Raw genomic sequence first — 25,524 nt, 5'->3', positions numbered from 1 at the left:
TGAGTACGATCGGACTACAGCCCGGAGCAATTAATTTGTATAGTTTTAACTTTAAATTGTTTAGAAATCTACAACATTCATTGTTACCAGGATTGATGGAACCAGTTTTTATTTCTATAGAACACTGTCGAAAATCAGAGAGACTAATAAGATAAATTATTCTTTCATCTTTTAGTAATTTCGTAATAAAATATTAACATTTAACTCACGAAAAAGCTTTTCGTCTCAAAATTGAATGTTAAACTTGGTCGACATTATTATTGACGATATTGGCAGACTTTTTGCATAATAAAAAGGTTTTTATCTTATACAAGAATGCAAAAATTCACAAAAAGTATTATTGTCAGGAGTATCAAAACCCAAGTAGGTTCGGTCGTAAAATCAGACTTGAATCTTCAAAATCCCCGGGCCCCCAGCTTCACGGCGTCACAGCGAAGAATTGAGAAAAATGAAAAGGAGTGAGTAACGAATTCTTATATATAAACTATGTACGCGTTTCGATGACATCTGTTGCACGTGTAGGTAAGTTTAGCCTTGAACTTAGAGTTGCACAGTTAATCACGAAATGTCTACGGGAACGGGACCAGCTAACCAAGGTGAAACCTTCCGATTTTACTAAAACAAGTAAAGTAAAAAAGCGTCGGAAAGCTTATTCAGGTTTGAAAATTGATCAAGCTGCAACTTTCAGCTCCGAAAAGCTCTACAACTTTTTCTTAAGAAAAATAAGTTTGCGGCAAATTAAACGGCTTCGCTGAAGCTCGACGAAGTATTAGATCAAAGAAAGTGCAGTAAATTTGTTTCGCGTAAACTTCCGTAACTAACGCTAAGTAGCTTATAAATTTACTGGAAATAAGCTGTGATAACTTTAACTTCAGTATACCGAGAAGTGTATAAGGCCATATTAAGGTACAAAAAGTTTGGACATGTAGAGACTTACTTTCTCATTTTAGTATCACTTGAAAGGAGATTAGGTAGGTATATAAGCTTCTAGTGGCTGAAAGGACGATCTTTCGGAAAATTATGGTATTAGTATGATATAATTTGAGGTAGTATTTCCATGCGTCGAAACTGTAAATGGGTGAATTTTCGAGCGTTTCTACCGTCGTCATTATCCTCCTTCAAAATAAAGAACCATTCTAAAATCTTAAAAATCAAATGTTATTTAAATTTTACACAGATTATTATTTATAAATTAGGGTATGTAGTAAAAAGTTTCTTGTCTTTGTTCAAATTTGACGTAGTGTAAGGACGGCGGTCAAAACACTCGAAAATTCACCCACATGTAGAATGTGTCCCCATAATATTCTAGATTAATTAATACATTTAAAATAGGTATAAAATTATAAGTAATTTACCGAATCAATGTAAACAAAATGAAATATCGCTATAGATCGCTGCACGGAAACAATTCGTGGGGTTTCACTGTTTGTTCTGAAAGTAACCCGGAGAGAAAACTTAAGTTTCTTGATTATGGTTTCCTTCTAACTAAACTGTAACTTTTCAAAAGCTAGGCCAACCCTTTGTTTCATTTCCAAGTAACTTCAATTTTCACGGGAAATATTAATACTATTTATTTAAAACTTTATTTAAAAAACACTACGGCACAAAAGGCAGACTTAGTGCTAACAACATTCTCTTCCAATCAACCTTAAGGACAATTGGCAATTCTTTACTAAAATTGTTCATCGACTTTATGCGTGTATTTTCTTTCGGTAAATTTATTATTTAAAAGATATCTTGAGAAACACAACTGCGAACATCTTAGGAGACAGACATACATATATAAAAGCTAAGCGAATGAATAATATAATAACGAATTATTCAAAATGGAATCGCTAAACAAATATCAATCAATACCAAATTCTCCGCACAATTTTATTTCTGTGAAAGTATGAAAGTCAATTTCAAATTTAAATATAGGTAAACACTTCAGAGTATAATTAAGGTCGATGCGAAGTATGGCGGGTATTTTCGATATGTTTTCCTTTGATTTTAATTACAAGATTAACCTCATGTGTTCGGTCGAATCTGCAAACTGAAGCGAAGCTCATAACGACAACACATAATATAATATATATATATATATATATATATATATGCATTTGAATTGAACTCTGAATAAACAAGCTGGCGGAAAAATAAAGTGGAACGGCGAAGAAATCAAAGAACGTCAAAGGCAAACATAATTTCAATGAACCATAGCTAGAATCTAGTTTCCTCGCAGAACACATCCGAGATGAGGGAATCAAGGAGATGTAATGTGGATTTTAGACGATTACTCCCAGAACACTATTCTTTATCTAGTGTGGCATAATCTATAAAAATATTTTTTTTTATTTTCGCTAATAAATAAAAGAAATTAATAAAAATGTTGAGGTGGCGCTAGTGTGAATGGAGTAATCGCCTTAAATAATAATAGAGCGAGGCGCTGCTGGATAGCCGTCGAGCAACGTGAAATGAGGGACTTCTTTTAATATTAAACTCGACACGTGATTTTTATATAATGCAAACGATTTAATAGCTTCCGATTTTAGAATTTAGAATAACTTAGTGATATCAGACCGAATGAATAATCAAGAAATTAGAAACCAGAACAATTCAAAAATATCATTTTTTTTTTTAGTTAACAGAATTATTAACTAACATATTTAGTTATCTAAATAGTCTGGTTATACTAAAAATTAATTATGTTTAATCAATTCAAATACAAAATATAACATCGAGAAGTGTTATATCTCCTACACCTCCACATCAATGTCCCACTTCATACACCAAGCGTGTGTAAAATGGAATTCCAATGCAATAAGGAACTGCACAGACCTAGCGAGGACAAGAGTACTGAAGGGTTGAATGCTGGGACACCCATTTGGAATCGACAAGCAGTATTCCATTTTACAATATTTATTTTTGTTTTACCTATTGAAAACACGCCTACTGTTTTGCGCATTCAACTAATTAAGTTGAATTCTTAACTATTCGATTGTATTTTATATCTTAAAATGTCTGTCTCGTAATGTCTCTTTCGCAAAAACAAGTAATCACACAGTGTCTATTTGGCAAAATTTTTTTTTTTCTAAAAATGTGTGACTTAGATTAACATAATGACTAAAATATTAGAATTTTATTTATAACAATTATTTAGACGATGACGGTTTTACTAAATTCGAAAATCAATTAACGCGACATATTGAAGAGACATTTTACGACAAGAAGGCATTCTGTGAATAAACCTAACTTGTCAGCATCCAGTGAAGTCCCCGTTCGAAAAACAACTATCACGAATTCCAATTCAATGGCCGCTAGAAACTAGCACATTTTCCAAAATGCAAAATACATTTTTTAAAAGACTGACGCATGAATCGTGCAAAGTAGAATTATTTACAGAAAGTTGCAAATTTATTCGCGAGAGTCAGTCGTGTGATAAAAGGGACCGTACGTTAATTTACAACGGTAAATAAAATAAGTTGAATGTAGTGAAACTAAACGAAACAGCGATTACTTCAATGTGAAAGCGATTTTATTTAGTTAATACCGTCAGTTAATTTCATAATTTTTACAGTAGCTAGTATCGTTTAAACTTGACCGGAAAAGTTAAAATTGTTTTTTTTTTTTTGCAGAGAAGAAAAGCGACGTGACATACAGAAAGACGGCGTGGGCGAACGCGAAGCGTGCCTCCGCCCACGTCCTCGGAGTTCAATACAGGGCACTTGGCTTCACGGGGAGATTACCATCATTAGAATCGAGAATACTCAATCATGATCCATTTTGGATGTACATTCAGGAGCAGATTAACCTGACCACCCGTAGTAAAACGAAAGTTAGAGTGTTAGGTGTATCTGCCTCTCACTGTACAATGCATACCTTGGTAGTTCAAATTTCACATATTACCTACCTCCAGACACGAGCGCCACTTACCTTAAACTGGTTCAGGTACTCCTGCTGCCTGGTGATGTCGGTGGCGAGGATGAGCGAGCTGATCTGGTGCTCCAATTTAGACCGCAGGTGTCCTATCTGGTCCAGCAGCCCGCTCTCCATCAGGCAGCTAACAGCCGAACGCCAATGGTGGTTCTCCAATACTGACGTATTCTGTGAACAAAATAAATAATTTAAATTCTGAAAATGGACTTTAGCAACTTTAATATTTTAAGATTTTGATCAAATTAAAAACTATCTATTATGGAACTAGTGATAGTTGAACCAATCAACTTATTATAGTGTACTCATTTTCCTGGTGAATATTTCGATATAATAAATGTTTACTAAAATTACTATTGGAATGTCTAAAATTTCGATACCTCTTTAAAAGTTTATAATAATATATAAAAGAAAAAAAGGAAAGTTTTTGTTGACATACCTGATTGTATTATAGTTCTTATTAAAATAAATAAAGTGTTTAAATTGATTCAATCCGCGTCCCGACTAATAAATAACTAAAAGAAATTCTGTGATTTTAATAAAGTATCGCACAAATAGCTCTAAGCTGCCCCACGGTCTAGTACTTAGTAAGCATTAAATGTATTTCCACACGTTTCATTCGGTTCGTGCCGCAGCATCAATCGGGACTCATTTTGTGCTAAAAATGAATGAAAGGTAAGTTTAGAAATCTATGAAAAAAACAGCGCATCTTTCGATTTGGTCGATTGCACTGAGCCAAAAGTGGGGAACTATGTCGATATACGAATATGCTATTCTTTGAAATAACAACAAAAAAATACATTCAAAAAAAGAAGTTGAAATGTACTACATATTAGGTTCTTACATATGAAATTGAACATATTATTGTACTGGCCACTTTAATTATTTATATATAAATTTCTCCTCATTGGTTAGGAATTCCAAATTCAAATTTATAAAGCTGTATTTGTGTTTCGTTAACCGTCATTCATTTGTTTTTATTTTTTTCAAAATGGAAAACTTGAAATATCGCTTTATTTACGAGTACGAGTTCCACCGTGGCACCAGTGCTGCGGAAGCTGCTCGAAGGGTTAATGATGTGTATGGCGGTCATATCGCAAAAGAAAACACAGTGAGTTTTTGGTTCCAACATTTTCGTTCTAGAAATTTCGACCTGCAGAATAAGCCCCGTGGACGGCCGGAGACCCTAGTTGATAATGAAGAATTAAAGGCTATTGTGGAAGCGGATCCATCGCAAACCATGTTCGAGCTTCAGGCTTCGGTGTTAGTGATAAAACTATTTTAATGCACTTAAGCAAATTGGGAAGAATAAGAAACTTGAAAGGTACCTCACGAATTGAGTGAAGCAAACCGGCGTGTCGACTGCTGCATTACATTACTTAACCGGTACAATTCTGAAGGGTTTTTAAATCAAATCATTACCTGTGATGAAAAGTGGATTCTTTACGATAATCGGAAACGCTCATCGCAATGGCTGGAGGACCCTGGCCAGCCAACCAAATCCTGCCCCAAGCGAAAATTGACCCAAAAAAAGTTACTTGTAAGCGTTTGGTGTACTAGTGCCGGTGTCGTTCATTACAGTTATACCTAATATAATATAAAGATGACATGGCAGTTTTCCGTGAGGATAACAAAGGGTTGTGATGAGCTGGCCTTTGCCCAGCAGTGGGAAAACGGTATATGATCATATTTGATTAAAATCAAATTATTGTTTGATGACTACCCAACTGCCGGATCAGTTAACAACCAGCTCCTATTTTATATGATGAATACGTTAGTTATAAAATCCTTTAAAACTTTCGAAACCATTAAAGAACAAATATTATACTATACCAACATGAAAAACGGTTTTATTTGCAATATTTGCCCGAAGCAGGATTCATTTTGAATCTAAATTATTTCGTACCAAAAGAGAGAAACTTAATTAAAACTATCTCAAAAGTTTCGACACAGTTCAAACTCGAACGAAACGCTGTAAACAAATAGATCGCAAAGCTTTAAAAGTTATGTACTATGTCTCATTATAAAGCGCCAGACAGCCCCGCGTCGCTGTCCGTACCGTGGATTAAATAAAAACATCTAAAAAAAAACTATTACGGCACATTTTTATTTATTTATTGACAAAAAAAAAGTCACATAGTATTATAAATGTGCATAAACCCGACGAGCGAGAGTTTGAGCGCACATCCAGATTTTACATTCGCCATCAATAATATTTTTTTAAATGTGGGTACATCACATAAAACAGATCACACAGGTAGTGAGTTATCGTTGTGCGCATGCGGAACACGTACATGTAATAATGAGAACAGAATCTATAGTGTGCGAAATTTATCTATATTTTGAATTCTTGATTTCGGACGGAATCAATAGTAAATATTAGTAAAAAAACTTATTATTATTAAGTGAGTAGGAACAAAATACATTTTAAGTTAAAATATGTTTTAACTTTTTTTTTATTAAGAGGGATATATTAAGGAGATTGTACCGTAATATTCCGTCGCGACGACAACGTCTCATCCGAATCAATATATTTTCCATATCAGACGACGGTAAATTAATTTGAAATTCCTCATGCTCGACCGATCGTTTAGTTCGGTAATATATATCTTGGAATAATTAACAAAATATATTGAGACTATATAGCTATTGCCCGCGGGATCGCTCGTGTGAGTTTCCCACGGGAACAGTAATTTTTCCGAGATGAAAGGTAGTATGTTCATGTTATATAGTAGTATTATGTACTAGTATGTTCTCCATACTTCGAACATGTATGCAAAATTTCAAGAAGATCGGTTGAATAGAGCGTGAAGTGGTAACATACATAATATTAGTTAGGATAAAGAATCACATGAGTTTCGTATGTGAACGAGCTGAATGAGACGACATTCATTCTAATGGATACGGGAACGACCAAATTACACCCCGCGAAATCATCTCGCGCTCGCGTTTCGCGTTATTCACGGCGCGTGTCTATCTCGGGATTTAATAATCGTGCAGAGAGTGCATGTTTCATTTCGTGAAATGAAATAAGGTATTTCAACAAAAATAAAAAAATGCAGCTCAAAGTGCAGCAAAGCTTCATAATTGAAAATGTTTCTGTGTAACTTTCGAGCAATCTGTGACACTCATTTCCTGAATGGGACGGAAGTGAATAATAGGAGCCGGAGTTAGATCACCCTATTTTTTTCACCAATGAACGTTCGCGGTGCCTTTTAACATCAGATATTACATGTTATATGAGATATTAAATATTTTGTATGCATCTAATACGATTTCGGCAGCGTTCGCAATATTAGAAGCGCAGCGGTTCGAAAAATCGATTTTAACACAAAATATGAAATTTACTATCGACATCATTATACTCGTATCATTTTCAGCTTACACAAACCTCCATCGGTTGAACATGGAAGAATTATTATAGAGGTAAGCGTTTGTATGTTAAAGGCGGGTAATCTCCGAAACTACCGAACCGATTCCAAATATTCTTTCACCATTAGAAAAGTACATTATCCAAGATTGCTACAGGCTATATTTTATCTCAAAATTTCCACGGGAGCGAAGCCCCGGGCAACATCTGGTCAGTACGAAATTGTTAATTGACGTGCGAATTCGGCAGTATTGCGAACAAATATGTAATGTATCATACCGATGAAGAAATATCAAAAATAGGTCAGTGAGTTTTAAAATTAACTGCTGATTAACGAGCTGTTGTTCATTTTGTTGACAAACTCATCAATATTCGCATGCTCTCATTATAATGTTATTAAATCATCGCATTTAATGCAATATATGGGACATAAGTATACCGCGTTTCAATTATTCTGTATGAAAATAATATGTTATTACGATAATGTGGTGTGTTTCAACACTGATAAACGTATTTAGTGCTTCGCCCCGGGACTCTACCTAGTAGGAATTTTGGGCTAAAAAGTGTACCAAATTTCATCGAAAACAGTCCAAGAATTTTTTGTGATTACGATACCGATATGCATCTTAACTTTATCATTAATATATATTACTAGGATAGTTGTTACAAAGCGATTAAGGGAAACATGCCCGTGGAAACATTATTATAGATACAACTAGCATTCACAAAAAGGATTCACGTCAGATAGGCGGCCCGTTGTAAAATCACAGCTGATTCTTCGAATTTGAAAGTTTTAGTTTTTATGCGGTGACCCCGGGCTTTGTGTGAAGACTTCACAACCCCGAATGTAACCGGGAATTTACAAGGATGACAAATACAATAATTGAAACGGTGGTGGTGTAATGGTTAAGACGCCCGCCTGTGGATCGAAAGGTCCTAGGTTCGAATCCTACTCGTGCCACATGAGACCATGAGGAATACAAATATGAAGAACAATAATTGCAGCCTAAAAGTCCAATTTATAAAACAATTCCTTAGTACTACATTCGTAATGCAGTATCAATATTTACAAAGCGAATAATTTCCTTATAAGAGACAGAAATGATAAAAGGAAAACTTAGACCGCGCACAATATCGTCTTTCGTTAAAAGAAAATTGCAGTAATTGCAGTACATATATATACAACATATATATATATATATATATATATATATATATATATATATATATATATATATATATATATATATATATATATATATATATATATATATATATATATAACACAGTCCCGATGGTATTTGACGATATTATTTGATATCGGAGTACACAGATTTACAGATTTATAACAGGTCAGATACCGCATCATAACAAAACGCTGGTAACTTTTTTCCGTGATAAATACACGCAAATGACGCAGCTCGAAAAGCTTTCTCTGTCAATTACAGAATGTCAATTACATGGACGAAATATGGTAATTGTGAACACACTTTCTCAACCTTGACATTGGCAATAAAACATCGGTAAAACATCGTTTGGCTAAACGATGGAGCAATAAATATAAAAAAGTGAAGTGACTTTTTACTATTTATTGTACGAGACCTTTCGAGATGACTTATTGGCGAATTTCTAAAAAATAAAGTTTTCCTTGATGCGCGTCGTAAACTATTCCTCCTGACCGCGTATGGACAAAATTAATCGAAACTAGTTTACTTACAGATATTAGCTGTTTCTCTCTATTCTGTTGTTCGAGGAACAAAATTACAACAATGATTTCGCACAATAATTTTGGTACGTTTCGTTTAAGACAACAAAAGGCCGACCGACGACCAACACGTGCCGTTTGCACGCGAATACCGGCCTCGCTGTGTCGCACGGGTGCGCTATCCACCCAGTATTAAATCTACGACGGAAAGCGTTTAGTGATTGTATTGTCTTTGATATCCGATGTTGGAATGTTGGATTACACTTTAATAGCCAATAAAGAAGCGATTCCCTTTTGTTTGCGTCTCCTTTAAGATATCTGTCTCTAGTACCTAATAAATTATATTTCGCTCACTTTTTGCTATGGTTTCACCTGTAATATCGGTCTTATAATCAAATAAACAAGTGTTTCACTCACCTACAGATGAGGTAAACAAGCATAGTGTAAACTAGTAATTTGATGTTGGTAAATTTAAATGATTTAATTTAAGTATCTGTTTCGTTTTTATAAGAACTCTTATTAGAATGAGTAATAGATTTATCAGTACGCCATTTATCATTTGTATGATATTGTTGTGCACGCCACCTTTCATCAATACAATTGTTGCATGTATAAAAAATCCAATTTTCTTTCAATTAAAATCCCCATTTTATTTCAATTTCGTTCGAAGAGTCGTCAAAGAGCTGAAATTAGCCACTTTCCTCTGGACACGTATTAATCATATCAAATTATTCATTCAAATTACTCGCGAGTTAAAGTTTACAGCGCATAAAACGTGTTAAAGCGATTTAACGGAATCCGATAAAGGTTTTTGCACGTTAATTTCGAATCTGATTCGACGAACCATGTCGGGGATTTGCATTTGATAGAACGGGCTGATATGATCACTGTCATGTCGCGTCGCTTTGAGCGATTGTGTTGCATGTAAAGCATGCACAAGCCAGATTCTCGTTGTAAAGGCCGGTACAGACTTAATGCGTATGCGTGCGCGTTTATTGTATGTAAGTAGTATTTGCATACGTTGTATTTTGAATACATAAAGGTTTTAAAAGTTTATATAAACTTTAACACACTATACGTGTGTACAGAGGTCAGCTTTATTATATTTTATTCGGAGTCCAGTGTTCTATGACACTTTGGATAGTGTAAGTTACTTTGAAATATCAAAAAGTTTAAATCAATCTGCTCCTTGCAGTGTTCAACAGGTGTTCACGATAAAATCTCTATCATTTGCATATCTGACAATTTCTACTCATTAGACTACATAGTAGTAGTAAACGCTAACTTTACAGAAGAAATTTACTTTAAGAAAATCTTTACTTCAAGAATAGTGAAATATTGAAATCCTTGTATGGTACGTGACCGCGCAGACCCGCACGGCACAATTTTGCACTCGAAGAGAAAAAACTTTTCTCTGTTTCTCCTAATGGTTAGCCGGGAGAGAATGCTTATAGCATTAAGTTTGCCATTTGTTTATAAGTTTATTTTTATTTGGAACAATAAAGTTTTATAAATAAAAACAAAATGTCCCAATATGCCACCAGCCTTAAGAACTAATTATTTTGAAGCCGCAGAAACAGGTCCTACCGGCCGCATCGTTCGTTGTAAAGTTGGACACATTCCCCTCCTCCGATATGTAAGTTGGACACATGTCACGGTGTATCGTAGATACAAGATATATATGTATATATATGTAGATGGCACTCGATTTAGTAGTCGAACTATTGTTTGATTTACCTTAGTTGTTTATAAATGTGCATCTAAAAGTTTAAGTATAAAAATAAATAATTACAAAACAATTCATAAGGCCGAAAACAAGTATTAATTAGGATTAATTTTGGACTTTAGGGACGCAGGACTGCTATAGGAGTTACAATGTAATTTATTGTTAAAATGTAAATGTACAATTTGTATAAACGTATCAATAGACAATAGGAGTAAATAAAAAAAACATATTATTCAGGGGGCGGTGGCTTTTTAATTTTTTTGAAAAATCTGTTAACCAATGAATACAGTACCTACTTTTTTCACACCTTTGTGTTTTTTAATGTATTTTATTAGAATTTGTTTACCACAATATTACATTTCTATTATAAATAAACAGAATTGTATAATAAAAAGAAAATATAAAACCCCTGTTCATGAGTAACATATCCATTGTCCAGCCGAGACACTTAGCTTTGTCTACGCCTTAAGATTTAAGGACGTTGAAGAAGATAGGATATGTACCTACCTATCTGTAGTAACATGGAAAATTTAAAATATCAAACATCCATTCCCCATCAAACGATGCGCAAAATTGTTTTAAGTTAAGGCGATTAAAATCAAACTATAGGGAAATCTTTATGCAAAGTCTTTGTTAAGTTTTGCATGCACCTTTGTGCAATGGTGATAAAGGCTAAATTGTAATGAATTCTGATAAGTTTTGTAGACGATCGTGGCGTAATAATCACTTTAGTGCGCCACTCTGGTTCGGTGTTCGATAATAATATCAGGTTGTTTCAGTTTTAGACTTTGTTTCTAGATAAATTTTGTCCATAATATTTTTTCTGGATGCCATTTAAATACTTATACGTATACGTTACGTTATACACGGGAAAAATTGTCTTGTGTATTTTTCATACAAAAAAATTACAAATTAAGATTACAAAATTTTGCAAACTCAAGTTTGTAGTCCAACAGCTTACATATAAGGTTTTGAAGTTTGATTTAACAAAAGTAACTTGTGTTTGATTTATCTCTGAATATTTATATCGTCATATTACCTCGGGTTTTAACTAAATGCATATCAAATTTCATCAAAGCCGTCCAACGGCTTAGAATGCAACAATCAATTATATTTAAATGTAAATTGAAGACGATTCCAAGAACCAGCGTAAAACATCCTATTTTTCTTCCTTTAGAATATAGAATTACTAGCGAGAAATTAATTTAAAAAGTAGTTTGTCACATGAAAAGACGCTACAAGGCTCACTCCTGTTATATTACTTTGAATTAATAAAATGCAAGACAACTATATAAATGGAAACTTCTAGAACGGTACTGACGTAATAAGTTTTCTTCTTGGAGCAGAAAGAGCATAATCTGAAACTATCATTGGAGAAGCTGAGCTCAGAGTTTTGTCAGTGACAAGTTTCTTACTTGTTACAGTTTTAATTGAATAAATAGATTCACTTTAAATCTTGTTACATTTTGTACATTTATTTATATACATTATGAAGCGGTGGTGGTGTAATGGTTAAGACGCCCGCCTGTGGATCGAAAGGTCTCAGGTTCGAAACCCAATCGTGCCACATGAGTTTGTATACCAATCTGACTCATGTATAGTAGATTTCATCGACCACCACTTGCTTCCGGTGAAGTAAACATCGTGAGGAAACTTGCACACTGGTTGATTATTATTAACTTGTGTGTGAAATGCAGAAGGCAATGGCAAACCACTCCAAGAAAGTTATTGTGTGTGTTTCATTATACGTAATAACCACGACCCTCAGCCATGAGGACTATGAAATATAAATTTTATAACTTAAATTGGGATTTGAATGGGGTCATGGCAATGTAATACAATAATGCACTCAGAAGTATTGTATTGGTGAAATAGGTGGTCAATAAAAAGCTTTTATTTATCATTTGTTTTATTTATTTAGTGTATATTACACACGTAGAGTCAATATAATACAAAGTGAAGTGAACAGTTAAGAAGAGGGTGAAATGCGGTTTTAAATACTATGAAATTCGCGGTGAAGCCACACAGTGTGAACAAAACCTTATGATACTTATGGTGAAAAGTTGTCTTTAAAAAAAAAACAAAGGCGTCAACGTCTCTCCAGTTGAAGTACGCAACACTTTTCTCTGCGTTATATTCTCAACGCAAAAATTGTTGACAAAATATATATTTCAATTTTCATAAATGCGTACGTACAGTTTAAAGATTCAGTGTAAGGTATTAGTGTTCCAGAGATACCTACTACGTCTTTGGGTCTTAGTTAAAAGTATCAAGTAGGTACATAGAAAAACCATTATAACCAATAAACATTTTGAATCAATCGACCGACAAAGCATTGAACATACATAAAAAAAAACTCTATACTTCCGATCATATAAGCTACTCATTTTTCGGAGGTCGGCGGTCTAGTCAGTTTGAAGATATTTTAAAAGTTAAACTATCGATCCGTTATTACTCAAGAAATATAAGGTTCTGCATTATTTAACTTCTAAAAATCATGCGCAAAAAGTCAAGAAAAATTTTGCTATGAAAAAATAAAAAACAGAAAATCATTTTTTAAAGCCCTAGAAAAACTAGAATCTCAATAAATTCTTATGCCTGTAATTGAGCGATTCAATCAAACAGTTCTTGAAAATCTAGATATCATTTCAATAAGGAAATCTAGATTAAAGACACCGGAATACGAGACGTCAGGTATATCCGTCCTCTTGAATAAGATTATTGAGCGAAATACGACAAGATGAGATTGAAATATAGGAGCGCGGCTCGAGCGACAAACATTTAAAATTTATCACGATCCCGACCTATTATTTTCATTATTATTTCAGCTAATAACTATGCCTCTTAATAAAATATAAATAAAGCCTGAAGTATATTTTGTCAGTGCAATCACTTTACAATATTTAACTTACTGATCGGCATCGATAATTTTTACGATTTATTTTTTATTAGCGACCAGCCTCGGCTTCACACACTACACTACATGTAGGCTCAGCAAATTTAAGCATCTTTATGCATCATAACTTGATCGATCTTACTTACGAATTATGTTGATGACTTACGAGTATTTAGATATGTATTATTAAATTAGAAGAGAAAGAGGATTATTAAAAGTTACAATGTGCACGTTTCCTTAATCTACAGTAATACGGAACAAGTTTAAGTTATTAACAATCAAATACAAAATCGAATCGCATTATTTAAAATCCGAATAAACGGTAAAACACTTTTGTTGTCCATTTCACGCAGCAATCGCCGGGAATCCGAATCACGACGATCGATGAAATGGAAATTACGCTCAAATATTTAATGGCTGGTGTTGATTGCCAGTGCATGGCTGCATTTTCAGTGCTAAACACGCGGTATGAATAAGCTAGTCAATCGTAAATATAATAAGTAGCGTTTCTCGAAATACTTTTTGAGTTCTTTTGTTGTTTCGAATGGATAATGTCGAGTGCCTTATTAAAGATTGTAATAATATCTGCGATGGTATTACGACAGGTGCAGCACAAAAAGCAGATGTAATAGTATTTTGACGAAGATAGTCCAGTAAAGCATGACAAATGATATTACCTCGCGCACCAAGGTAACTAGCCACTAATACTGTTGAGACGAAAAAAATCAAATAAAAGTCGCAGAGGAAATTCAAGTTCGCATTACAAATTACTTTAACCGTATGGATACTAAGATAAAATATGTGTATACTATCTCATTTTAACATATTCTATTATTCATTAACATATTTTAATTAAAGTAATTTTTTAACTTTTTGAACTTGACGCCGGACCGTAAGTGAGCCAAAATTGAGACTTTTATAAAAATATCTATCGCCACTTTGATCAAATTTGGACCGAACCGGCGACGCTGCGGACAATAAAGTAGGCTATCAAGAATCGCTTGTCAACTGAGCAAGAACTCATATAAAGTTGTTAGTTTTCAAAGCTAGACTAAAGTTGGCTACGACGGGGACTCGTCAGAGTTTATAATTAGTGAACTCAAGTCTTGGTGCCGGATTAACCATTTAACTTTGAGAGATAAATAGTTGAGAGGTAAGAATCCAGGTGTGCATACGAAGTTTCAACGTTGTCGTCGAATTCTGTCTAAGTTCTGTCTTTCACTGGTGTTACATTTTGCAAGCTGCTAAAAGACTTTTTTAAATGAATCTGAGTACTCCGATTGTGGAGTTATTTTAATAAAAAGCGTTTTTGACGTGGAAATACGCTTTGAATGCGACAAAACCTTTCAAACTGAAAACACGTAAAATACTATCTATTGAAACTGCAAAATGGTTGAACGATTTTTCAAACTGTTGTGAAAAACGAATATTTTATTAAAATTTCGCTGTAATTATGCTTCAAAGCGAAATTTTAATAACATATTCGTTGAAAATATTTCAAAAATAAACTATATTTACCAAACATTTGAGAACAAAAAATGTTCTAATTTTGCAGAAGAAATATAAGTGCAGTAATTAAGTTATATTGGTGGGGAAAAATAATATCATTTACACTTCATATTTCATTAATAAAACCCAGGTCTCTTATGCAGGAGGGCATATTATTACGTAGTTCCGTAGTCACTGACTACATCACACCCGATTGACTATAAATAATGATGTCATTCAACGAAAAGCAAGTGTGTCTACTCTCAAAGTTAGCGCAGCGCCAGTTGAAAATTCATGGCGGAATGAACTCGAGAGAGATTATCGCGTCCTAGGTGAGCGACGGAACGCTGCACAAAGCTATATATATATATATATATATATATATAGAGAGATTATCGCGTCCTAGGTGAGCGACGGAACGCTGCACAAAGCTATATATATATATATATATATATATATATATATATATATATATATATATATGTGATTACATCGTAAATTCGACAATTACGTCGTCGCGCTATTGTCGCCTTTATTGTGATCCGGCTAAATTCAGACCTAAAATTTTGTCAAATTCAAATCATTTATTCAAATTCAAATCATTCAGTAATTAGACCTTCACTTTCGGAACGACCACTGCTGAGAAGAAATGCCGAAAGAAACTCATTTGAACAGTGTTGGTCCCTATCATACCAGAAGGACTTGCCATTATTGTTTCTTACAATGTTTTTCTCTAATAATATATAAAAGTACAAAATGTACATATATATATATATATATCGATGTGAAACACAATTAATATATTAATAATTATAGTGAATGGAATTTTCGTTTCTCTTCTACGCAAACTATTAGTCAAACGAAACATACAAATACGTAGCACGCTACTAACCTCCACACGATTTGTGGACGCAATTTTTTACGTGTTACGTGTTATTTGTTTCATGGTAGACCCTTTAGACGACTTTATTTACATGTACAAAATTTTATTGAAATCTGGGTGATTTCAATGAAATTTTGTACATATGCCTATATAAAGCCTGTAATGACGTATAGGTCACTTTTTATACTAATTTTCTCAAAGAATTTCTCATAGGCGCAGCTAGTAACACAAGGCGTCTTGGAACCTATATCCCACTTAATATTATAAAGATGAAAGTTTGTGAATAACTTTGTTACTTCTTAACGCTCAAGCGGTTGGGCCAAATTTTATTAAATTTTGTTTTGAGGTAGCTGATACCTTGAACTATAGGGTACTTTTTATCCCGAAAGTAGGATGCGTTCCCGTAGGATTTAATCAAAAATTCTGATATATACAATGTGATAAATTACTATTGTGCACAAAAACGTAAGTATTTTTATTAAATAATGACGAGGGAATCACCGCGGGATGCAGCTAGTAGGTCATAATACTGTGAACTAAAATAGCGACCTTAATCTTAAAATTTTCTCATTTTCCTAAGACTTGGCCGCGTTTAAACTGGAACACGGCAGATTAACAGGCTTCGACTCATATACCCGGTGCAGGTTAGCCAGTAAGCCGGGTGCCGATTAAAACATGTGATTAAAACATACCAAAATCGTGGTTCAGTTGTGTAACAATAGTGGTGATAATAGTTCTCGTTATTAGTTCAGATCGCACTACGATAGTAGTCCGCACAGGGTGCGTGAATTGCTTTCAATAACATGATAGAATATGTGCAATTTTGTTAATTTTCAGCTTGATTTTATATCCCTGAGTTCATTGATTAGCGATCAAACTTTAAAGAAAATCGAAAACGAATTCTTTCCATTGATCATATGGAATCCGATGACATGGTCATAAGGAGGTAGCCGAATCTGGACTCTGACGCTCAACGGCTCTGATGAGACAGACGTCATAAGGAGGTATAATTAGTGTGGGGCGTTTTTGTATAGGTATCGCGAATCTCTCAAAATACTTCGGATACTAAAGTGACATTTTTATCGACCTATTCTATAATTTGTTAGGGGCATCATAAAGGCATAAAATCAAAACATAGTCCGGAGTCTATTGAGATCAACTATACACCGTTCATCGCTAGCGGAATCGACGTAATCTACAGTACTAACAAAACACGAAATGTGTGTATGCATTTCAATTCTCCATCGAGTCGATTCACAGTGAAACGCAGCAAACCAATCACGATACGCTATTGTGACGCAACGACAACAAAACCGCAACGTGATTGGTTAACTGCGTCTCACTACGAATCGACTCGATGCTGAGAAATGAAATGCAAACACACACTGGCCTCAGTGCCCTGGAAACAAGACTAATCTCTGATTCAAATGGTTGCCCTACATAATTACCATAAAGTGTAGTTACGCATCTCTCGCAGTAAACAATGATTTAAAAGTGCAATCGTATTCATTGGCATACACTTACACTGACATACATATTTCATACAATTCTAGAATAAATTTAAATGGAGCAACAATCTGTAAGTAGTTATGTCCGTTCAAGGAGGCTGTTGCAACATAGTTTTTATTTAAATAATTGATGTTTTACAATATGACAGCTTTTGAATTAAACAAAGGCCTTTGCAAATCCCCCTTGCTGCATGTGTTCAATATTTCATTTTCGTTTGCACGCGTTAAGGGATTAAATCGGATTTGTATTTATTTATGCAGTTTTACGGAGAGATAAAGGAAAACATATGAGTACATTATCCGAATATCCTTACTAATATTATAAATGTGAAAGTGTGTTTGTTCTTTTCATGTCGATATACAGCAATTAACTAATGGGATTTTCCATTAGTATGGAAATATTTGGATTAGTAGATTGGCATACGTTAATTTTGTTGCATAATTAGCATTCAAATATAAATATTTCTGATAATAAGAACATTTTCCTTTTAATATACTTTTTACTCAGCCATGTTTGCTCAGAATACAAAAAAATTAGGATTTTTGTTACCTAATTTTAATTTGAAATTATGTTTAACTAGCGGCCCGTCCCGGCTTCGCTCGGGTAAAAACAATACATTATACACCTAAACCTTCCTCAGGAATCACACTATCTATTGGTGAAAACCGCATGAAAATCCGCGCAGTCGTTTTTGAGTTTATCAAGAACAGACAGAAGCGGAGGAAGATTTGGTTTTATAATATATAAGGATAAGGATTCTGATTCCAGTTGGGACTCGAAAAAACTAATTACGTAGGAGTGGGCATTGTTCTGCGTAGGACATAGGTAACAGTTATAACAATTATAACCAACTATCTGCACGCCCCGGAGCTTCGCACCCATGGGAAATACGGAATAAAAAGTACCCCATTGTTATTCCAAGTTATATTCTACCCGTGTACCAAATTCCATAACAATCCGCCCAGTAGATTTCGCGTTAAAGAGTATCAAACATAGATACAGGTACATCCTCACAAACTTTCGCATTTATAATATTAGAAGGATAAACTTTACAGTCTAACCAGAATAATGTGCACGGTGCGTGTTAGAAAACGAAACGACTAATCTCTAAAACTTTTCACATTTCGAAATGTGTTGGCGCTACCAAAAATTCCTTTTCAGGTTGTAAGAATTCTGTTCATGGCTTTACCTGGCTTGAGGTCCTAAGACCCTCAGGTGTGGTGTCAATTACGCTCCGCCATCGAGATGTGTCTTGGGTCTTGCGCTTCGCCTCAGTCGAGTGATATAATTCTCGTATTCAAAGTCGCTGCCATGCCATGGCGATTTGACGGTTGAAGTCTCCTATTCTCATACGCAAATCGAAATTCAACTACGTGATTTGATATATCGCTCGTTTATCGTACAGAGGGAATATCACTGAAGCGTATTGTATGTCGTTCAATGTGTGTAATTTGACATTTCTCACTACGTTTCTATACGAAGGGCCTGGTTTCCTCGCTTTCTGATAAAATATTATTTTGTATTGTGACTGATAAAACTAACTGCTAGATATATCTGATTGAATTCGTTGGCCAGTTAAAATTATGTTTCAGATAGCGTTGTAATTGTGTTTCGCTAGTTGTTAACTATAGAAACACAATTTCAACACTATCAATTCGATATGTCACGTAGAATATCAGATACTTTATCAACAAGCGGTGATAAATGCCGTAATAATTGTTGCTGGATTTTTGAGCACGAGAATACAGTTATAAGATAGGACTAGGAGCTATGTTTCAAGTTTGGCGACATTTTAATCAGATTAAAATACGAAAATTACCCTACGGATGGGTACTTATTTCGACTGCCCTCAAATCCAATGCAACGCTTCGCTGCCATGATGCTTGCCTTTAGGTATTTAAGTAAGAATTTTGATTATTACTCACGTGATACAGCGCCGCCAGGTGGTTGGAAGTGGCGATCAAGAAGGGCTGGTTGACACCAGGGTGGTCCATGTCGTGGGCGATTGCCGCTAGAAGCGAAGCCATGACCTCTAGAGGCTGTATATGCTCTCTAATCTGTTGACAAGAAAAAGGTTCCATTTAATTTTGTTCTGTATGTAATTTCATTATTGAGATATTTTTGACCTTTTCCTGTTTTAGGAAACTTATGCACAGTATGATTCTTATTATTCATTTCGGTTTTTCATTCGCCATTTCTATCGATAACCCTTCCTATATACACGTAAGTACACTAATATCCACCTCTTTAGTGGTCTTCCTCCATTCCTAGTACCTTCATTTTTAACCCCCGACACAAAAAGAGGGGTGTTTAAAGATTGACCGATAATAGTGTGCCTGTCTACCGTAGCTCCGTAACTCATCAACGGGTGAACCGATTTGGATGCGGTTGTTCATTCGATAGCTAATTTTTATGCGGTGATTCTTAGATATGTTTGATCAAAATTGGTTTAACCATTCAAAAGTTATAGCGAAATGAATATTGAAAATCGAGGATTTTTTAATTTGTCTAACAAATAAACCTGTGAGTAATTTATTAATATCGAGGAAATTTATATCGCTACGCTCTCACCCGACTTAATTACGTTTATTGAAAAGTGAGCTTTAAAACGTCTCCTGTAGACGTTATTTACATTGACAACATGAGAGCTGTAAGCTGACAGCGAGCGTTCCGCTAAAGTATTAGGTATGTACAAAATCTCCTAACAATATTATTGAAAATAATTCCATGGACTTATAAACGTCATTACATTGAATTACTAAACCAATGGAAATAACACCATATGTGTATTTTAGTCCAAATCTATAAAAGCTATATAAGACAGTTTCCATATTCGTAAATTTTGAAATTGTACGTGGAATCGAGTCAGTACGGTAATAGTTAAGGGATATCAATCTGTCATTATAATGACATAATATCCCGTCGCGACAATGACTAATAGAATTCGTGTGAATCATTAACATTGCAAAAATACTTGGAAAACCCTCGATCGATGCTTTGAAACTATTTTTAAGCTTGATTTCGTATGCATCTTCAGAGAATTTTAAAAATAGTTAAATTCCACAAACTTGCCTATTCTTAATTTCTACAAAGAAATCACAGGTCAAGTAGAAAACGTTTCAACTTTTCAACAAAGTCTAAAACTTTCAGTTGCCCAGCGATTGCATTTAATTCGGTTAGATTGATTGATTGTTACACCAGATAAATCTATTTCTAGACTATACATTTATTTCTAGACTGTAACATACAATTTACAAAATAAAAGCAAACACGGTGTGGCACAGTGCACCAAAGAGCTTTCACTCATTTTCGCGTGTTTCCGGGCGCATTCGGAGCTGTGACGCCCCAAAGCCCAAGGTTCGCGTAAAAAAAAAAAAGACATTGAATTTGGAAGCAAATTTTCCAAATTATGCTATGAGTCAAAGGCCGTCTGCCTGACTTTTAGGCAAAATTTCGTAGGTACTTTGCGTTTAGCTGCGCACGTTAAATTTAACGTCAAAGTAGACGGTGCAACCCACCCTTGTCTATATTCGACAGGTTTCATCGGCGTATGTACAAATTGGACCTATTGAAATCCTAAAATGTATTGTGCCGTGTATTTTATTTTAATTTCAAATTTATCCATTACAAAAATACCTATTGTTTCCTCTTTATATAAAAATAAGTGTAGAAAATACACATAATATTTATTAACCTTGATCAGGTTTGAGGCAACAAACGAATAAACAATACTAATAAAAGAAACCCTTATCCATAAAATTACCTGTTTCTGTTGGAGGAAACAGTGCATAGCTTGTGTGACGTCAGCGGCATGGATGGAATTGTGATACGGGTTAGTGCTGTGATAACCCTCTTCTATCAGGCTGAACAGTTTCCATGCCTTAGCTGCGTCGAGGTGGAAATGGGTGATAAGTCCGTATATGTGGAACAAATGCACGCAGAGAACTGGCAAGCAGCGACCTGGTGAAAAAAATTATAATTAAAAACTCTGGTTATCGATTATGGCAACATTGATCGATGCAGATTGAATACATAAAGCACGCATTTGTTGTATATTTAGTGTAGTCTAGCTGCGTTGCGATAAGATGGGACAAGTAAAGAAAATTATTTATATTTAAAAAATGGTAAGCCCTTCTGGCAAAATAGGGACCAACACTATTTGAATGAGTTTCTTTCGGCATTTCTTCTCAGCAGTGGTCGTTCCGAAATGCTAGTAGTTTGTAGCTTTAATTAGAATATGACGTGAAAAAGTGCCTGTGAAGGCCTAATTTCTGAATAAATGATTTGATTTTGATTTTATTTAAAATATGCAATAATGAAATACATCTAAATGAATTCATATTGCAATTGCAACTTTTCAGTCGAAATTTATAAATATGAGTTGATTTATTCTGACATATAAAAGCGCAGCTCAAACTTTATGGGAAACTCTGTTTCCTGCTGACGACGGTTTTGGCAAGAAGAATACTAAAATTATTGTTGTGATTCACTTTCTGAATATACTTATATTTGTAATTATGAAATTTTTCAAAGATACAACAAACCAAAATGTTTTACACTAGCTTATTCCAGACATTAATCGTGCGGCACTCGATCACTCGCTATGCGTTCAGTCTGCACCGGCATAGTCATATTTGTCTCAATAGCGTTTCAATAAACTATTTCTTTGGATAATACAATGTACAAAAGTATTTTAACAAAATACTATTTACTAATTCTTTTAATTACACGTGATTGTCAATTTTTAGTAATATTAATATTATATTAGTAATCTAACTAAAATTATTGAAAAATCATTGAGACATGATTGTTGGGTCTTGTTCCTAATTTACACTTAATGCAGAATTAACAGTCAATATAATAGAAAGGTGTTTGCATGTAATTTATTTGTGTTGTGTGTATGTACGAATGTAATCAAGTAAAATTCCAAATAGCTGTCAAAATTAAACATACAAAAGTTGTTGCAAAAAGTAATTTTCTATACATTTTAGATGTGACACTGGAAATAGACTTACTTAGTAAATTACTTTCGTGTTTAATCAATTTTTTACTTTAGAATTAGGTTTGATATATGTCTCAATTGTACTATTTTAAACAAAATTGTATAAAAATTCTGTGGAGATTGTTTTCATGTTAGGACTCATAAAAAAACGGGTAGCACTCCGGGAGTGCCGGCAGAAGTGAAAACTTGAATATTAACGTTGTGCATTTTTCAGGGCACATGTCCTGACGGGAGTTCTAACACTTTTTACCCATCCCAAAAAGTGCACAACGCCGCTAAAGAAGTTTTCACTTCAAAAACAAGGTGTAGTTTGTTGCGTGTCTCAGAAATCAGAAGATCGACAAATATTGTACGAGTGCGTAATAAACTTTGTCTTAAGCGAGTGGCATAGTTAATTCACTCCTACTACCCTAGTTTCGATCTGTAACTTGATATGAGTACACAAATGTCACAAATTTTCCGAAATACCGGAATATTTCATAAAAAATTCTGCTTCTTTTGGGACTTAAACTAAAATTTCCCGGTCATAACAAAAGCCACAGGAGCACTGAAGTAGTTTCCGCTTCACCGCTTATAATGTCGTAAATATACATGCAAATAGCATGCACGCAATGCAAAATTTCCATATAATTGAAAATAGTCCATTATAAAATAAATATCTTGACGGGAAGCACATTAAATGGACGCATTTCATAAATTTCGCTGAGTCACTTGGCCTGAATGTTGTACTCACACTATCCCGCCATATACCAACTATCTGTTATGCCAAACTTCATCTGCTATCAGTTTGTCGAACTTAGCTATTTCAACGTACATTTTACTTGTGACAATAAAAATTCACATACAAACTACGCGTTGTACGTTGATTCGCTTCAAAATTTGTCAGTCGATCAGTCCACGACACATAAACCTCCCCAAGCCACCTGCAAGGTAACAGTCGACTGCGCATCAAGATCACTGCAAATTCGTCGCTTACCGTCGCATAGAGCGCCACAAAACTTGGCATGTCATTGGAATATTCTGTGGACTAAGCTTCCGTGGGCCTGTAGACTGAATAGGCTAGTTGATGAATAAAAAAATGTTTTTTTTTAATTACTTTTTCTAAAGAATTCTTCTGATTTTAATTGTATTTGGATTAATACGATACTGAACTGGGAACAACTAAGAGCCGTACAATAATATTTTTTTATTATTAAAAAGTTGACTCTCGTTATATTTTTGTTAACTGTACACTGCTTGTACTGCCGAAAAAAAATGTATGCTTGCACAGCTTATCGCTACAATCACCACACAAAACGCAAGGTATGCCATTCTATGCACCAAATCGAATGGCACCGATTTGAATAGCACTTATTTGTTCCTTCCACAGCACACATGATTTAAATACTTCAAAACAACTATATAAGCAAGGACTAGTAACTACATAGCCCAAAGTGCTCAATAAATAAATAATAATAAATATTGACCGTTTAACGGAACCGTTATGTGCCATTCGAATTGGTGTACCAAACGGCATACTCCAATGCACGTCCAGCCATATCTTATCTAGTTCTATTTACATCTTTGTCCGTTTCCCCGCGCTCCCCGGCGAGGTCAAAGACCTCTCAATCTCCTAAGCTTTTTTTTTGCTTTTAAAGAACATTACGTTTTATTTTTCCAAGACTTTTCATTAATGTATTAAGCCGATTGCCGGATATGTGTACAAAGGTTTTCATGGTTATTCGTTATTTCTTTTCATATAATAGGAACGGTTTTTTCACTTTATTATGTTTGAAGAGGTTTGTTGTTGTGTTACAGATATTCTTTGTTTACTTTATTTCAGCTTCACACGTGGGTCTGAGGTTAACAATCTAAAGATCTTATTTACTTTTCAGTAGGTATAAGACGTCTATTCATCTGGTTTAAAGAAACAAAAGAACTTGCCAGTCCAGCCGAACTCAAAGAAGGGGGATAATTAAAGGGAATTTGTACAATTAATATATGTTTCTAGGAAAGTTGAATGGTCACTGTGATGAGAAATATTGAATATGTTTTACTTTTGGGTCAAATTTCAAAGGTCTAACTAGATAAGTGTTACACCCATCCTCGAATGTTCCTGGTTGTGATGCCCCGAACGCCTATGTTATGCGTAAACACAAATCTTATGATTTTAAAGATTCGGCTGTGTTTCACGCCCACCCTGACGTCACCCCTCATTGGGAAACACTGTCCTCACAGCAGAAACGATAACACACTGTCTATATAATCAGTTCAAGTGAGAGTTGAACTCTAAAGGAGAGAGTTCCAGTTACCACATAAAACTAATCGTTTAAACACCCTACCTACACCGTTGGACTGGATAAACATTATGTTTCTCAAAGTAATAGATAAAAATGAAAATAAACGGAAAATATCGAGATTACTTTTCAGGATTTATTTCATACGACATATGCTCCGAGTTGAGAGTGGACAATTGTTAAAAGCCTATTACAGTTGAGACTACAAAGGTCGTGTAGGATGAATAGGACTTACCTCATGTTACAGAGTTCTGAGTCCACAGAGTAATAAGTGGCCTTTAAAAGGAAGGAGACTTTGTAAAGATACCTCACGCACGATACGAGTTGTGCATAGTTTTCCCAAAAGTTGTAGAAACCTTGGGTATATTGTTTTAGATGAAGTAGATTAGGAAATCAAAATAACACGACATATTCGTTTCAATTTATAGATTTGAAACACGTTCTGTCTATGTTAATAATGTAAAACCGTGCGAAGTGGAGACGAAGGTTTCGACAGTTGTTCAATAAGTTGACAGAAATTAACACACAATATTTTGTTCAATCCGATACTAGTAATGAAATTGAATATAAAAAACACAATAGAATAAAACCCAGTTCGGAAAAAAATGGATAAAACTGATGAAAAGTTTTGAACTCGAATCTAAAATACAATTCACAGGCAACGCACTTTTGTTTCTATTGTTTTAAACGGACCATGACATAGTTCGATTTATGAAGACTGATATTTTATTGAAAACGAAATAAGATTTTTTTT

At 34.5% G+C, this 25,524-nt stretch overlaps 2 protein-coding genes across 3 annotated transcripts in view; one reads left to right on the top strand and one right to left on the bottom strand.

Moving 5' to 3' along the window:
* LOC128683053 (DNA-binding protein D-ETS-3) overlaps positions 1–25,524 on the top strand; it is a 271,734-nt gene that overhangs the window by 4,739 nt on the left and 241,471 nt on the right. The window lies entirely within an intron of this gene.
* Positions 1–25,524, bottom strand: part of LOC128683331 (uncharacterized) — a 109,842-nt gene that overhangs the window by 30,859 nt on the left and 53,459 nt on the right. For both annotated transcript variants that reach the window (XM_053768839.2, XM_053768838.1), the window contains exons 5-7: positions 21,256–21,452; positions 19,418–19,549; positions 3,916–4,086 (exon numbers count right to left, since the gene is read on the bottom strand). In XM_053768839.2, the coding sequence (XP_053624814.1) occupies positions 3,916–4,086; positions 19,418–19,549; positions 21,256–21,452 (500 nt within the window). The remainder of the gene's footprint in view (positions 1–3,915; positions 4,087–19,417; positions 19,550–21,255; positions 21,453–25,524) is intronic.

Source organism: Plodia interpunctella, chromosome Z (assembly GCF_027563975.2).
Source record: "Plodia interpunctella isolate USDA-ARS_2022_Savannah chromosome Z, ilPloInte3.2, whole genome shotgun sequence".
NCBI classification, from domain to species: domain Eukaryota; kingdom Metazoa; phylum Arthropoda; class Insecta; order Lepidoptera; family Pyralidae; genus Plodia; species Plodia interpunctella.
This window is presented reverse-complemented; position numbering and strand designations above follow the sequence as displayed.